Source organism: Xenopus laevis, chromosome 7L (genome assembly GCF_017654675.1).
Source record: "Xenopus laevis strain J_2021 chromosome 7L, Xenopus_laevis_v10.1, whole genome shotgun sequence".
Lineage (NCBI taxonomy): Eukaryota > Metazoa > Chordata > Amphibia > Anura > Pipidae > Xenopus > Xenopus laevis.
Window position 1 is genome coordinate 29,663,293 of NC_054383.1, and position 15,497 is coordinate 29,678,789.

A 15,497-nucleotide genomic window follows, 5' to 3' on the forward strand; every position below is an offset into this window, starting at 1 on the left:
TGTCGCCCAGAAGAAGAGGAGATTTCTCGCCGGGACGACTAATCTCCCCGAATCTGCCTGTGTGTCCTTACCCTTAAACTACCCCAGGCACTATTTGTAATACTGGCACAAACTTGATGCTCTAAAGAGCAATCACTGTTTTTAGCAATGGCAAATATTCTGGCTGTAGCCTAATGGCTCGCTTGACGGACTATTGTCTTTTTTTTTAATCCCAAGTAAGATTTGTAAATTTGTAAATGTCCCTATTTTCAAAATCTTGCCCAACTATTAGCAGTTCTTTCTTAGCACCTTATGTCTTTCAGCGGATTTTGTCTCTCTGTTTTTAGTTGTTGCTGAGTGCAAAGCATCCTTGAAGCAGAAAGGCAGCACTGAGAGCATATCTATAGGACCAGCCGCACCTTGTCAAGAGGTAGAAAATGGTTCAATTTTGGATCGTACTCCTACTCCAGTACCAACCAGTTCTGAGGTGAGTGGACTTAAAACAGTTATATGAAGAAAGACAGGCAACTGTTGGTGAATAATATTTAAAGGGAAACTATCACGAATATGAAAAATATGAAATAAGAAACTTTCTAAATACAATCAAGTAAAAAATCTGTACTGTTTCTGAAATAAACAAGTTATTAATCTCTATCTCTCTATCAGCATCTGTTTCTCCTCATTCTCTCTTCATGACAGAGTTGGGTGTCAGATTTTCATTGACAGCTCTATCCAATATATGTTATAGAGGGGGCTCCCTTTCCTAGAAGATGTATTAGAGCTCACTCATATAGCTGATTCCAGGTCAAACAAAATCTAATAAAGCAACTGCATTTGGCACAAATCCTGCATGTAGAGAGACAGAATTTCTGGCGATTTTAATCGAGTGAGCTCTGATACATCTTCTAGGCAAAATGATCCCCCCTAAAAGATATATTGGATTGAACTGTCATTCAAAATCTGACTCCCAGCTCCTGCATGAAGAAATACTGGAGAAATACAGATATTGAGTGGAGGATAGTGAAGAGTAACTTGAATACTTCAGAAATGGGTCAGAATATTTAATTGATTATATTTAGAAAATGTCTTATTTCAGTATGATGAAACTTATATTAAAATCTCATTTTTGCGATAGTTCCCCTTTAAAGATAATATACCCTTGTTTTGAAAAATTAAAAATGCAGGCTCTAGATCTAGGCCATGGATATTGACCATGTGCACTCTGTTCCCTCCCCTGATCTTTTTAAGTGTTTATAGTTCGTGATTCTTAAATCTCCTTGTTATGCTATACATATAATAAAAAATAATTTTGTATTGTGCTCTTGTAAGTACCGTAAGCAAGTAAATATTTACTGCAATGTGTTGGCTTCTCCACTTCTCCTGGGCACTTAAGTGGCTTAAGATATATGTTTTTACTGATTACTATATTAGTGTGTCCTCCATTGATGAATATTTCTGTACACGTAAGTGGCTTCACCAAGCTTCCCATACCGTGCTTGATCCCTGAAGCACTTTCTCCAACCTTCTGCTTTCCTGCCCAGAAGGGCAAGCTTGTGCAGGTTGGGAGCAGTTTGAAGCAGAAAGTGAAGTAAAATGAGAAGGAATAGTACAGCTGACAAATTGCAGCTCATTCGTTTTGTGCATTAAGAAGCATTCTGTCATTGCTTATGAACACATCAACACTCAAGGCATAGCAAGGGAACTGAAGATGGCTGATGATTCAATGAGAGCTAGCAATGCACCAAAACATAACTAAGCTAGTGCTAGAGTGTTACAGTCACTCTCTGAGAAATGAGCACTCTTATCTTTGTGCCCCCTGGGCAAGCTGCTACATTTTCTAGACAGACATGTTCTTACTGCCTTTCTCTGGTTATTTCTCTTCAGTTAAATGCTCACCAGCTACATCTCTTAGAGCTGAAGAGTTTGACATTTGACAGTGCCTTGTTGACACATTATTTGGTTTTCAACTCATTAACTGAAAGGACATTAAAAACCGCACATCTTATATTGAAATATATATACACATAATAAGCACAATGCTATAACTTGTTCTTTTGCATATATATAGACACACACACACACACGCCTCTGCACTCAACCCATTATCAATATGTAGCCTACCCAAGTGTGTGGCTTAATATTGTCATGATATGACACCCCAAAGATTCCCAGTAAATACCAACACAAACTGAGAGTGAACCCAGATTTATTACACAGGAACTGGTCTGAAATCAATTGGTAATTAAATGCACAAAATAGAAACGGTCAAGAATAACGTGATGCAATGCAATTTAAATTGGCTAAATCCACACTAGTATTTGATTCTAACAAATTAACAATAAAGGTAAATAAGCATCTGAAATTGCCTAAAAGGCAATGAGTGTTGTCCCTGTGTTGCTGTTGCACAAATTATATATTGGTTACCTGTATCTCACTACTGCTGCATACAACTACTGGGATGTGAAGCAGGAAAGTCTGATACTAAGCAACTTGCTTGTAGGCCTCAGGTCTCACTCCCAAGTTCTCAGTACTGAGCTGGAGGCTTGGAATGGCTCTGGCAGGATTTCAGTCTGCTTCCCAAACTGGGCAGGAGGCTCTGCTATTTCCCTTACAGCACACACACACATACACTGGTCTTTCACAGAAAACCTACAGCAGGTCTCAGGAACCTTTCTCCTCAGGCCCTTTTTTTTTCTCTTCCTTTCTCTAGAGGATTTCCTTTTCCCCCAACTTCCTTTGTAGAGCACTGCCTTCTGGGATCTGTAGTTTCCTTATTCACATTATTATTTACGTCGCAGCTCTCTGAATTGGGTTGCAACATGGCTGGTATTTTACCTGGCTGATAAAAATGTTGATTGATGCCAATGCTGTTTATAGGAATAAATCTTAAAAATACAGGAAGGCCAGTGGCAACCCTATGTCTGAAAAACAAAGAATATTAATCCACAAACAAGGTAAAAAGCTCATTTTCAAAGAGATCCTGCAGGGCTACAAATATATTAAGTACATTGAGACATTTTGTGCCTTAAGATACTAAAATGCTCCCTACTCTTTAAACAAAACAGGAATTGTTTGTCCATATATTGCAATGTATTCAAGTTGGCCAGCTATGTCAAAGTCATCCCTGGCATACCTCCCAACATTTTGGAAGTAAAAAGAGGGACAAAAAATTTTTTCCCGCACGTAGCACAGCAATTTGTTGACCACACCCCTTTCTGTGGCCACGCCCCCTACTTACCATGTTTGTTTTACAAAATTTGGCAGGTTATGAAAGTTTGAAAATATTTCTCCTTATCTGAACTGTGTTTTTGTGTCTCAAAATTGCTACAAAGTATCTTATTTGCACCTGTTAGCTGTTCTGGGCTCTCTGCTAAAAGCCAATTAAGTGAGAAACTTTGTTTCTTTTTCTGGCTGTTCAGTGCAGAGAAAAGAGGGACTTTCCAGTACAAATGAGGGACTGCGGGTTGAGCTGTCAAAAGAGGGACTGTCCCTCCGAAAAAGGGACAGTTGGGAGGTAAGCCCTGGTCTGGCCAGTCCTTCACTTACTTTCACCTGATTCATTATGATTTCCATTGCTTCATTATACATTTTACTCAGGGACTAAGTTTTACCTGCAACTTACTTGCTGCTTTGAAGGTTTTTATTGGCCACTACTGGGATCACCTGACCATAGCTGGAAAGGATGGGAGCTACAACATGGAGCTGGTCACTGCTCCTGTATAAACTATAACAAACAAGGAAAATTTGTGCTAACCATTAATTTGTAAAACCATTAAGTGGGGGTACAATGAGGCTTTGACCACAAAATATATATAGACAAATATAAGAGGTCCTCTGCACTTAACCCATTATCAATATATTTAGGACATTGAGACATTTTGTGCCTTACACTACTAAAAGATTGCCTTACCGTTTAAACAAAACAGGGGTTGTTTGTCCATATATTGCAATATATTTAAGATGGCCAACTACGTCAAAGTCCTACACTCAACTTGCATCTGATTCATTAAGAATCTATAACATATAACAAACTATAACAAACAAGGGATAGTTGTGCTCACCACTAATATATTAAGGACATATATATATATATATATATATATATATATATATGTACAGTATATACACTTGAAAGAAGACCAGCAGCACTAAGATATATTGTGAAAAATTCAAAGTGTATTCAAAATAGCATCACCTGTTCATGCAATTTATCTCAGTGCTGCTGGTCTTTTTTTCAAGTATTTAAACTATTTACTGTGCAGCCGAGGCAAGCATTTTAGCAGTGTGCTACCCTTAGGTTGTGTATATATGTCATACCTCCTAACTGTCCTGTTTGAGCGGGACAGTCCTGATTTTGAAGGCTCAACCCACAGTTCTGGATTGTTACTGAAATGTCCCTACTTTCTCTTTGATCTACTGCACTGAACAGCCAGAAAAAGATACAACGTTTCTTACTTAATTAGCTTTTGTCAGAGAGCCCAGTAATGTGCCAGGATCACTTCAATACTTAGTAATCATTAAAGATAAGCAAAGAAGCAATTGTAACAATTTAAGATAAGCAGATCACTTGGGGAAACTGTAACTTGCCGTTTAAAGGGTAATTCCGCTTTATTAGCAAAACTGTAATCTGAAATAATCAAGTTTATCTTCGCTATTCCTCTCTCATCATCTATTTCTCATTATTATGTATTCATTCAGGTGTTGGGTGTCAGATATTTATTGGCTGTTAGATCCAATATATCTTATAGGGGGCTCCTTTTGGCTAGAAGATGTATTTGAGCTCACAAGAAAATCACCAGAAATCCTGTCTCTCTACATGCAGAATTTGTGCAAAAGGCAGTTATTTTGTTAGATTTTGTTTGTACTGGAATTAGTTATTTGAGTGAGCTCTAATACATCTGCTAGGAAAGGGAGACCCCCCATAAGATATATTGGATCATTCATCTGACACCCAACTGCTGCATGAAGACAGAATGCAGAGAAACAGATGCTGAGAGAGGGATAGTGAAGATAAACATGATTATTTCAGAAACAATGCAGAATATTTAATTGATTGTATTTCGAAAGTGTTGGGAAGCTTAAATTACATTTTCATTTTTTTTAGTTACCCTTTAAGAACCCTGTTTACATTTATATCTATACATATATATATATATATATATATGAGTACAGATATGGGATCCATATCCAGAACCCCGTTATCCAGAAAGCTCCAAATTTACAAGACTGCCATCTCCCAAAGACTCCAAATAATTCAAATTTTTTAAAAAATTATTTCCTTTTTCTCTGTAATAAGGAAAAAAGTACCTTGTACTTGATCCAAACTAAGATATACAGTAATGAATCTTTATTGGCAGCAAAACCAGCCTATTGGGTTTATTTAATGTTTATTGAATGATTTTCTAGGAGACTTAAGGTATGGAGATCCATATTATGGAAAGATCCATTATCCGGAAAACCCCTGGTCCCCAGCATTCTGGATAACAGGTTACCATAACATACTATATAATACTATATACATTATATAAACAAAGGGGGCAACAATGTATATAGTATGTATGCAAAGTCATCTAACTTTTCCACTGCTGGCCTGCAGATTAAACATTGGCCGTGGTGGAACATGGAGGCTTCCACTTCGATATTTATAGCTATGTGACAGACATGAAAGGGTTTAAATAAATAAATGAAGGACTTATTTTATTCCAACAGCTTTAAGCTGGTTATGGGATTTTGAGGCCTATTACTCTGTGTTCACTTTAGGTTCACTTTCAGTAAATTTGGCTTCCTAAGTTTGTAAAGCGTTTTATTTAAATTTTCCTGGCAGTCTTTTTTTATTTTATAAAGGTCTCATTACTGCACACACATTACTCCACGCATTCTTTCTGCGTTCCCTGGACAATGTGAGACTCCCATTGCACTGCACAAGTACTAGTTTTACTTCCCATCTGGTAACTTGGATTGTGATCTCTGGATCCCACAGCGTTATATTTCTGAATTGATGTTGGATGGAATCTACTAAATCACTTGCAGCCTGGCAAGGCCTGTGTGCTTTGTCCGCATTTGGCGCTCAGCCCAGCTCTCCTTTGTGGCCAGAGACATTTCTTAGTTTATTTTCATAATGGATATGTTTTAGGAAAAGTATTCCCCTTTTGCATATCGTTAATTTCATTTCTCTCCTTCCTAACTTTGGTACATCCCTATTCTCCTATCCATTTCTCTTGCTACTTCACTCTCTCTGTTTCTCGTTCCAGATAAATTCCTCCCATCTAATGTGTTACTCTTCTGTGCTTCCTTCCACATTTTTTCTCTCTCTCTCTCCTCAGTTCTCCTCCTGCTTGGACAGCTCAGAGTTCACAAGCCATAAACTGGTAGGATTTCATTGAGTAACATCCTGCTTTCTGTTGGAAACATTATTAAATTTGGGTCCAACTGTTTTTGGAAAACATTAAACTTAAAGCACAGCCAGATCCTTGATTTCAGGAATAGAGAGGAAGGAGGGAGTTGTGACCATTGAAGAATTCTTCATTATCCTCTTTTAGACTAAAGGCTTGACATTTTAATTGTGGCATCTTTATGATGCCTAAATTAAGGAACAACTTTGTAAATCAGATGCTTTGGAACCTCTTACAGTGATGAAACATCAAATTTGAGCATCCCTTTGAGATATCATCTGCCTTGGGATGTTGAAAGGTGAAAAAAATTGGATTAGTAAAAAATATTTATAATATATATACAATATCATATACATTATATAAGATCATTTAAAGAGGTTGTTCACCTTTGGGTTAACTTTTAGTATGATGTAGAGAGTAGTCATGGGCGAATCTGTTCTGTAAAAATTCGAGAAACACATTGAAGTCAATGGGTGCCAAAATAATTTTGATGCGAGCGTCAATTTTTATATGCGTGACTATTTGGTCCAAATGCATTAAAGTCAATGGGCGTCCGAATAATTATGACGTGCAACAATTTTTATGCGCGCAACAAATTTTTTTTTTCAACGCTGAAGAATTTTAGATTTTTATTACCATAGCAACCATGCATTGATTTGATTAAGAGACTGAATCGGAGAAGGTCTGTTTAGACAGATGAGTAGTAAAAAAACAATATATTTGTAGCCTTACAGAGCATTTGTTTTCGATAGGGTCAATAAAATTTGAAAGCTGGGAAGAGTCAGAAGAATAAAGTAAATAATTTAAAAACTAAAAAAAGAAAAAAACTAAGGCCAGTCGGAAAGTTGCTTAGAATTAGCAATTCTATAACATGCTTAAAATGAACGTAAAGGTGAACGACACCTTTAAATTAGTAGTTAAATGTAAGAAGCTTTTACCAAGTGTAAGAAAAAGTAAAAATGAGGAAGGCAAAGAATTTAAAAACTTAAAAAAATAAATGTGACGACCAATTGAAAAGTTGCTTAGAATTGGCCACTCTATAACATACTACAAGGTGAACCACCCCTTTAATGTATTTCAACTTTTTTGTGTGTAGTTTCTTTCCTGCCGTAAAGTTTATCTATAGATTGGGCTTGATTTTGAAGTCATTTCTCAGCCAGAGTAAAAGGAGGGGGAATTTGCCCGTGTAGGCCCTACTAACAGCAATTTATTTTGCACAGGCAGTCCGCACACCATCATCTTTCTTGCATCACAATTTAACATTTGGCCAACCTTTACTATTAGCTGAGAAGTTACCCAGTTAACCCTCTGCACATGTTCACTTATATTTGTAACAGATGACTACCAAGCAGCTTGCCATGGCTTCTGAATTTAAAAATGGCCCAAAGACCACAAAATATAGTTACACTTCTTTTCACACATAATTGGAAATCTATACTACCATGTTGTTTTACACTGAAGCCAATATGTATGTAAAGTGCAAATGGGTAGACTGTTAGCTGAGCTTATGGGCTCCTTTTGCTATTGTGCTGCACAACTGTCAGGAGCGCCCGACGGCTCACCGCTTTTCATCTGTGCCACGTCCAAGATGGCGGCACTCCATAGCTGCCACATAGACAGAGGCACCAGCGCAGTGATGCCAGCGTGCAGACGCGTGAAGTCATCACGTTGCGTCTGGTGCCAAAATTCAAAATATGGACACCAAGGTCACAGGTTCAATGCCCGATTATAGGATTTGTTTGCCGCATTCCTGGGTGTTCTATAATACATCTTGTATTGATTCCTGGACTTTGACCTTTCCTGAACCTTGACTTTGCTACTTATCTGCCAGCCTATTGAACTGTTGGCTGGATGACGACTACGACTACTCCTGATCCCCAATTGTTCTGCGAACTTGGACTTTTGCCTGAAGCGTCCTCCTTGGTCCACACTCCTCCCGCTGGGAGCCAATAGGCCCCCTGACAACAGCTCACTCTAGTTAACTTACTGAGAAGTAGCTCTTTCCCATGTGTCAATAGGTGAGGGTGTAGAAGAAACCACAGAGCCCCACCCATTCCCAATTATGCACAGTCTGGGGGCTAACTCCATTTACTGTGACCACCTGTGCATCAATGTGTCAGGGGGTGTAACCTACCGTTTCGTCCGGATACAACACCAAAAGTGTACAACACCATGGAATTGTGGAGTGTTTGCATTGGATGTGTTCCAGTTCCAATGGGTGCTGGGACTTTATTGGTTTTAAAAGTGTTGTACACTTCCGATGTTGTATCCTAACGAAGGGTGGGTTGGCCCCCTCCGAAACGTTGATGCATCTCAATAAATGGGGCAAGCTCTCTGACTGTGAATAACTGGGTGTTTGTGCAGCTTCTATACTGCTGTGAGGACCCTTCCAGTCATACGGGAGGCCAGCACCGCTAGTGATTTAACAACGGGTGTGCAGTGAAAAAACTATATGAGCATGTGAGGGGCCATGACCGACAGTATGGAGCAGATTTTTTTTAAGGGTCAAAGTGAAAATTAGATTTTTTTTGGGTCAAAACTCTCAAATTAGAATTGTGAATTATCCAAACTCGATTTGAGTTCTAATTCAAATTTCGAGATTTATCATACTCTGGCCATTTAAGAACTCAAATTCGACTTTTCGCCACCTAAAACCTGCCTAATTACTGTTGTCAATGGGAGAGGTCCAGGGATCAATTTGGTAATGTTTGCACCCTTCCTGACATTCAAGTTTTTAAAATTCAGATCAAGTTTTTTTAATTCGAATCGAATTCCAGTCGAGTTTTTCTAATTCAAATCAAATTCCATTAGAGTTTTCAGGTTGATTCCATTCATTCAAAATTTGGTTTTATTAAATATATTTCATTTTAAAAAAACTCACATGAATTTGAAATTCGACCCTTGATAAATGTCCTCTTTATGTTAAAGGAAAACTATACCCCCCAAACAATGTAGGTCTCTATAAAAAGATATTGCATAAAACAGCTCATATGTAAAATCCTGCTTCATGTAAATAAACCATTTTCATAATAATATACTTTTCTAGTAGTATGTGCCATTGGGTAATCATAAATAGAAAATTGCCATTTAAAAAAAAATAAGGGCTGCCCCCTGGGATCGTACGATTCACTTTACACACAAACATACCAACAAACTATACTTGTTAGGTCACATGAGCCAATTAACAGACAGAGTTGTGTCTTTTGCTTCAACACTTCTTCCTGTTTCAGTTAAGAGTTGTAGTATTTCTGGTCAGGTGATCTCTGAGACAGCACACAGACCATCACCAAATGGGGGTTCAAGGCAAGAGAAGTAAAAGGGCAAGATTTACTTAAATATATATTCCAGTTTGGTAAGATTCTTTAATATGCCACTTAATATGATATAAAATATCAGTTGCTTAAGTATTCATTTGGGGGGTATAGTATTCCTTTAAATTGCCAGCATCTGTCTATGATTTATAGGACCACTTTAAGCCTCATAAGTCATATAAGAAGGGAGTATCTAGTAATGTATCTATGTCTTTTTTCAAATAGCTTTGCTTAAGGTATAACTGGCTCAGCATGCAGTACAACATTAGTGCTACATGGACCTGTTTATGGCAGGTTTATATAGGCATTTTGTTTACTGCAGTACTGCAGCCTAGTATTTCAGGCTTGTTGGCTACAACTTTATCACCTCCTGTTCTGTAGAAGAAACCAAAATGGTACATGGCCTAACAGTAGGAAGAGGACATAGTCTGAGGTTGTTTCCGAATGACCAGTTGAATGGAGCTGTTAATGGAATTCTGTATAGGCGGAATAATTAGCCTTTAGGCTTTCTCATAGGCTTTGTAGAATGATCCTACTGAACTATTCCTGCATAGCATACAGCAATCTGAAGTTAGGGTGTTGTCGTAAGATAACATCGATTTTTGTTGTCATTATTTGTAAACAGGGTTTCAGAAATTATTGTCTAGATAGGTAAAAAAAAAGTGAAAAATAATAAATATATGTATATTTTTCCTTTAGCGTGTGTGGAAAGAACTGTTCTGGAAGGTCCCTAGTTACCCTACAGAATAAAATCATGCTGTGAGGTGTATGGGGGTGGAAATCTACATTCACACAGGCTTTCACTTCTGCAGGGAAATGTCAGCAATTTTAGACATTCGGGAATTACAGAATTTACTGTTTGGCAAAAAACAGAGGACACGCCGCATGCCTATGAATGTGGAGAACTTAAAAGACCGTATTAGGGGGTGGACAAAAACACTTTAAAGGACCAGTAACGTCCAAAAAGTGAAAATATCTTCATTTTTTTTACATTTAAAGTTTGTAACTCTTTATCAAGCACCTATAAAACTTCTAGACAGCAAGTGTTCTATATTATATGAGAGGTTTTCTATCTGTGCTCCTGGAGAGAGCCATCAATGGCATCTGAACCCATTTGTCATCCTGTGTAAAAACTAAACCCATTGTGTTCTATACAGCTTATTTCTTATCTGCTGTGTAAGTATGAGCCTTTTTGCCGTATTCAGCTTAAAGGGCATGTTCACCTCTAAATGAACTTTTAGTATGATGTAGAGAGTGATATTCTGAGACAATTTGCAATTGGTTTTCATTTTTTAATATTTGTATTTTTTTGGTTTATAGTTTTTTTATTCAGTGGCTCTCCTGTTTGCAGTTTCACCAATCTGGTTGCTAGGGTCCAAATTACCCTAGCAACGATGCATTGATTTGAATAAGAGACTGGAATATGAATAGGAGAGGCCTGTATACAAAGATGAGTAAAACAAAGTAGCAATAACAATAAATATATAGCCTTACAGAGCACTTGCTTTTCAGATGGAGTCAGTGACCTTCATTTGAAAGTTGAAAAAAGTCAGAAGAAAAAGGCAAATGATTCCAAAACTATAGAAAAAGAACAAATAAAGGCCAATTGCAAAGTTCTTTAGAACAGGCCATTCTATAACATACTAAGGGGCAGATTTATCAAGGGTCGAATTGAAAATTCAAATTTCGAGCTATTTTTGTGTACTTCGACTATGGAATAGTTCAAATTCGATTTGATTTAAAAAAAAATCGAAAATTCGAATATCGAATCATGTACTGTCTATTTAAAAATTAGACTTGGACCATTTGCCATCTAAAACCTGCCAAATTGCTGTTTTAGCCTATGGCGGACCTCCCAGAACCTGTTTGGATTCAATTGGCGGACTTTGAAAAATCAAAGTTTTTTTTTTAAAACACTTCAAAGCGAATTCGATCGAATACATTCTTACTTCAATTTGAACGATCGAATACAGCCTATTCACCTGCACCAAAAAACATAGATTTTTTAATAAATTTAAAAAAAAACTCCAATTACTACCCTTGATCAATCTGCCCCTAAGAGTTAACTTAAAGGTGAACCACCCCTTTAAAGGTGAACCCCTTTAAATGGCTTCCCCCATGGCTATACTGCAGCTATAAACTATTGTTTGTGAAGCATACACATTTGCCAGTGCCAAGTAACTCCACTTTTATGTTCAAAAGTACATATAAAACACTATTCTTTTTTTGGAGTCGGTGGTCCTTTAAATGGGCCAGGATGTTTAAACACAGTATTGTTGATTTAATTTGGCTGTGGTCTTATATTTATGTGAGGAATTTCATGGTAGTAGTAGTTGTACCTTGGTTACCTTGAGTATAGATATTTTATATATAGAATTTTCTGTCATACATTTCCGCTCATCTATTGCTCTATATACCTTACCCCACTTTTGGCTCCACTCTTGCTGCAGCATAACTAATACCAGAACTGTTGTTTGTGCCATTCCTAGAGCTTCATTTGCACTGCATCCCATGATCCCAGCCTTGTCATGGTGAGTTTGCCTCTTTCAGCGCTATTGTTTTTTTTTTCATCATTGATCTGCTCTCACTATTAACGGACAAATGATGAAAAGGAGAAACAGGAGGATAAATTGGATGACCATAGCTTTCAAAGCCTTCATTTATTAAGTCATAAACATAAGGAAACATTAAGCGGTTAATGTTAATAATTTATACACACACACACACATATATACAGTATATATATTTATATATATGGACATATTATACTATAATATGGGTTATCACAGCTTACCTTGACTAAGATATTCTCTAAGGACTTCAGCACAACAGCTCTGTATTTGGTTATTGGTGATATTTTTACAAAATATAAGAGAGAAACAGTAGGTCACCTCCTGCTCCTGATCATCATTTTTCCATTAAAGTGGACCTGTCACCCAGACACAAAAATCTGTATAATAAGTCTTTTTCAAATTAAAAATGAAATCCAATTTCCTTAGGCATAGAGGCGGGGCAGACAATTATTTTCACTTTCCATTTAGCACTTTCTAGATGTCACTGCTCCCCCCACATTCCCCGGTTCTCTTCACCATTTAATTGTGTAGCCAGGGCATGGGGATGGACATCGGGTCCCCCATTCTAGTGCAAAAACAAGATCCTGAGATGATGCAAGGCTTGTCTTAATAACAGTGTCCACAAAATGGCTCCTGCCTACTTGCTATAGTTACGAATTCCCACACTGAAGGAAACAAGATTCAAATAATTTATAGAGTGTAATTAAAGTTTATTTTGCTTGAGTAATGTGATAAAATAGGATTTTGAATAATTTCTTTGGGTGACGGGTCCCCTTTAAACAGGCAAACAATATCATTTTGATTATGGCTTTTTAACCTTAACTTCCAACTGTACTTTTCTTGTCCTGACTTTCAATAGTTCCCTTTCCTTCTGTGTCAAAATACAATGCATTCCCTACAACTGCCTTTTAGACTCCGCTAGCCATCATCTTTTACTTTTGCATATGTGTTTCTTGTTGCAGCTACTCAACAGTCCTGGATTTTGGGCTTGGGTGCCCCTAGGCTGATGTGCACCCTAGCAAGCACCCCCCCACACGCATGTGCCGGAGCACTGGGGATTACAAATACAGGGGTACCCATCCCCAGTGCTCTTTAGGTTGTGACTGGGCTGCTTGCTGCGCTAGGCCCAGGCCTTTGTGGCCTTGCCAAATCCGGGCCTGCAGCCAAAACCCCTGTGTCTCGATACTGTCTGCTTCTCACACGTCCAGCTCTCCTTTGTCTTCAACATGTCATGGAGAACCTGTTTAGATCCAATGCCCATTGGCTCCTTACAACTTGTCTGTGTATATTTGTTAGTGTTTGAGTCTTTTGGTTGCATTGGTTTCATGTTTGTCAACATTGTATAGTGGTGCTTTGCTTTCTCAAAAACAGTGGTGAGATATAGACAGGGCTAACTGCTCTTGCTGCCCAGTAGGTGTCTTAAGGTGGCCATACACGCACAGATATTATCGTACAAAACTTCAGTGCAAATATAGTGGAAGACAAGACGACCGATATTGGCAAGTGGACCCACTTGTAGAGTGTCATACAAAACAATGCTAATAAAATTTGTGGCAAAAATGCACAATTGGAAAAAGGAGTGGAAACTGTAAATGAAAGGGAGGATGACTTCATGAAAGCAACACCCCCCAAAGCATATGACCTTTATGAAACCTTATTGGCTGTACCTGAACATCATGTTATTGCAAAACTGCCAAAGCGGTGCGGTACTTGGAATAATACACCAAACTATGTTTAAATGGAGAAATGGGATTTTTAAATATCATTGCAAGCATTTAAATCATGCCTTAATATGTCACACAAAAACGAACACCTTAAAAGTTCCTCTCTGAATCTGACAGGGCTATGGTACATAGTCTCTTAGCCTTTTGAAGGTCCATAATTCCCTGAATGTTGATTTCAAAGCAGATACAGTTATGGGACATGTTATCCAGAATGCTCAGGGCCTGGGGTTTTCCGTATAAGGGATCTTTCTGTAATTTGGAGCTCAATACCAAAATTCTACAAAAAAATTATTAAAACATTAATTAAACTCAATAGGATTTTTTGCTTCCATTAAGGATGAATTTTATCTTAGATAGGCTCAAGTACAAGGTACTGTTTTATTATTACAGATCATCATTTTTAAAAAATCTGAATAATTTGATTGAAATGGAGTTTACAGTAACTTTCTTGATAACAGGTTTCAGGATAATGGATCCCATATATATACAGTATATATGTATATATGCGCAAAGAGCGACACTCTATATATATATATATAGATATAGATCTATAGATATATAGATATATATAAATATTTATATACGGATCCCATATATATATATATATATATATATATATATATATATATATATATATATATATATATATATATATATATATATATATATATACGGATCCCACATATATATATATATATATATATATATATATATATATATATATTGTTGCTGTTTTTCTCCTGACTAAACGTTGAGTCCAATAAAGATTTTTTGTTTTTGCATCAAGCTGCTGTGAGTGACGCATCCTGCTTTATGGTAAATATAAATATATATAAATATATATATATATATATATATATATATATATATATATATATTATACAGAAAGACCCCTAATGCATACTATCCCAGGTCCCAAGCATTCTAGTCTAGATATTATTACCCATACCTGTACTCTGACTCTGGTAATTAAAATGTTAGATTTCATTAGCTACTTGAAAATGTTGCTAAACTATACTGTACTGTTGCTTGACTTGAAATACTTTCTCATATATGGCCATGTGTTTTATTTATGTAACAGGATCTTTCTCCTGGGAGTGTGGAAGAGGCAGAAGAGGCTGAACCAGATGATGAATTTAAAGATGCAATTGAGGTGGGTTAGGAGTGACATGCCTATCTGATGGGATGCTGAGCTACTATTAATTACTACTATTATTATTATTACTACAGGTATAGGATCCCTTATCCGGAAACCCAATATCCAGAAAGCTCCAAATTACGGAATGGCTGTCTCCCATAGACTCCATTTTATCCAAATAATCCAAATTTTTAAAAATGGTTTCCTTTTTCTCTGTAATAATAAAACAGTAGCTTGTACTTGATCCCAACTAAGATATAATTAATCCTTATTGGAAGCAAAACCAGCATTGGTTTAATTTAATGTTTAAATGAATTTCTAGTAGACTTAAGGCATGAAGACCCATATTACGGAAAGATCCGTTATCCGGAAAACCCCAG

The 15,497-nt window shown here is 37.1% G+C and overlaps 1 protein-coding gene across 12 annotated transcripts in view; it reads left to right on the forward strand.

The window, feature by feature from the left end:
• Window positions 1–15,497, forward strand: part of LOC108696166 (protrudin) — a 73,538-nt gene that overhangs the window by 28,396 nt on the left and 29,645 nt on the right. For 6 of the 12 annotated variants that reach the window (XM_041568715.1, XM_041568717.1, XM_041568716.1 and 3 more), the window contains exons 7-10: window positions 327–466; window positions 6,303–6,347; window positions 12,172–12,213; window positions 15,061–15,132. In XM_041568715.1, the coding sequence (XP_041424649.1) occupies window positions 327–466; window positions 6,303–6,347; window positions 12,172–12,213; window positions 15,061–15,132 (299 nt within the window). The remainder of the gene's footprint in view (window positions 1–326; window positions 467–6,302; window positions 6,348–12,171; window positions 12,214–15,060; window positions 15,133–15,497) is intronic. The other 6 variants (XM_041568719.1, XM_041568721.1, XM_041568720.1 and 3 more) reach the window with 3 other exon arrangements.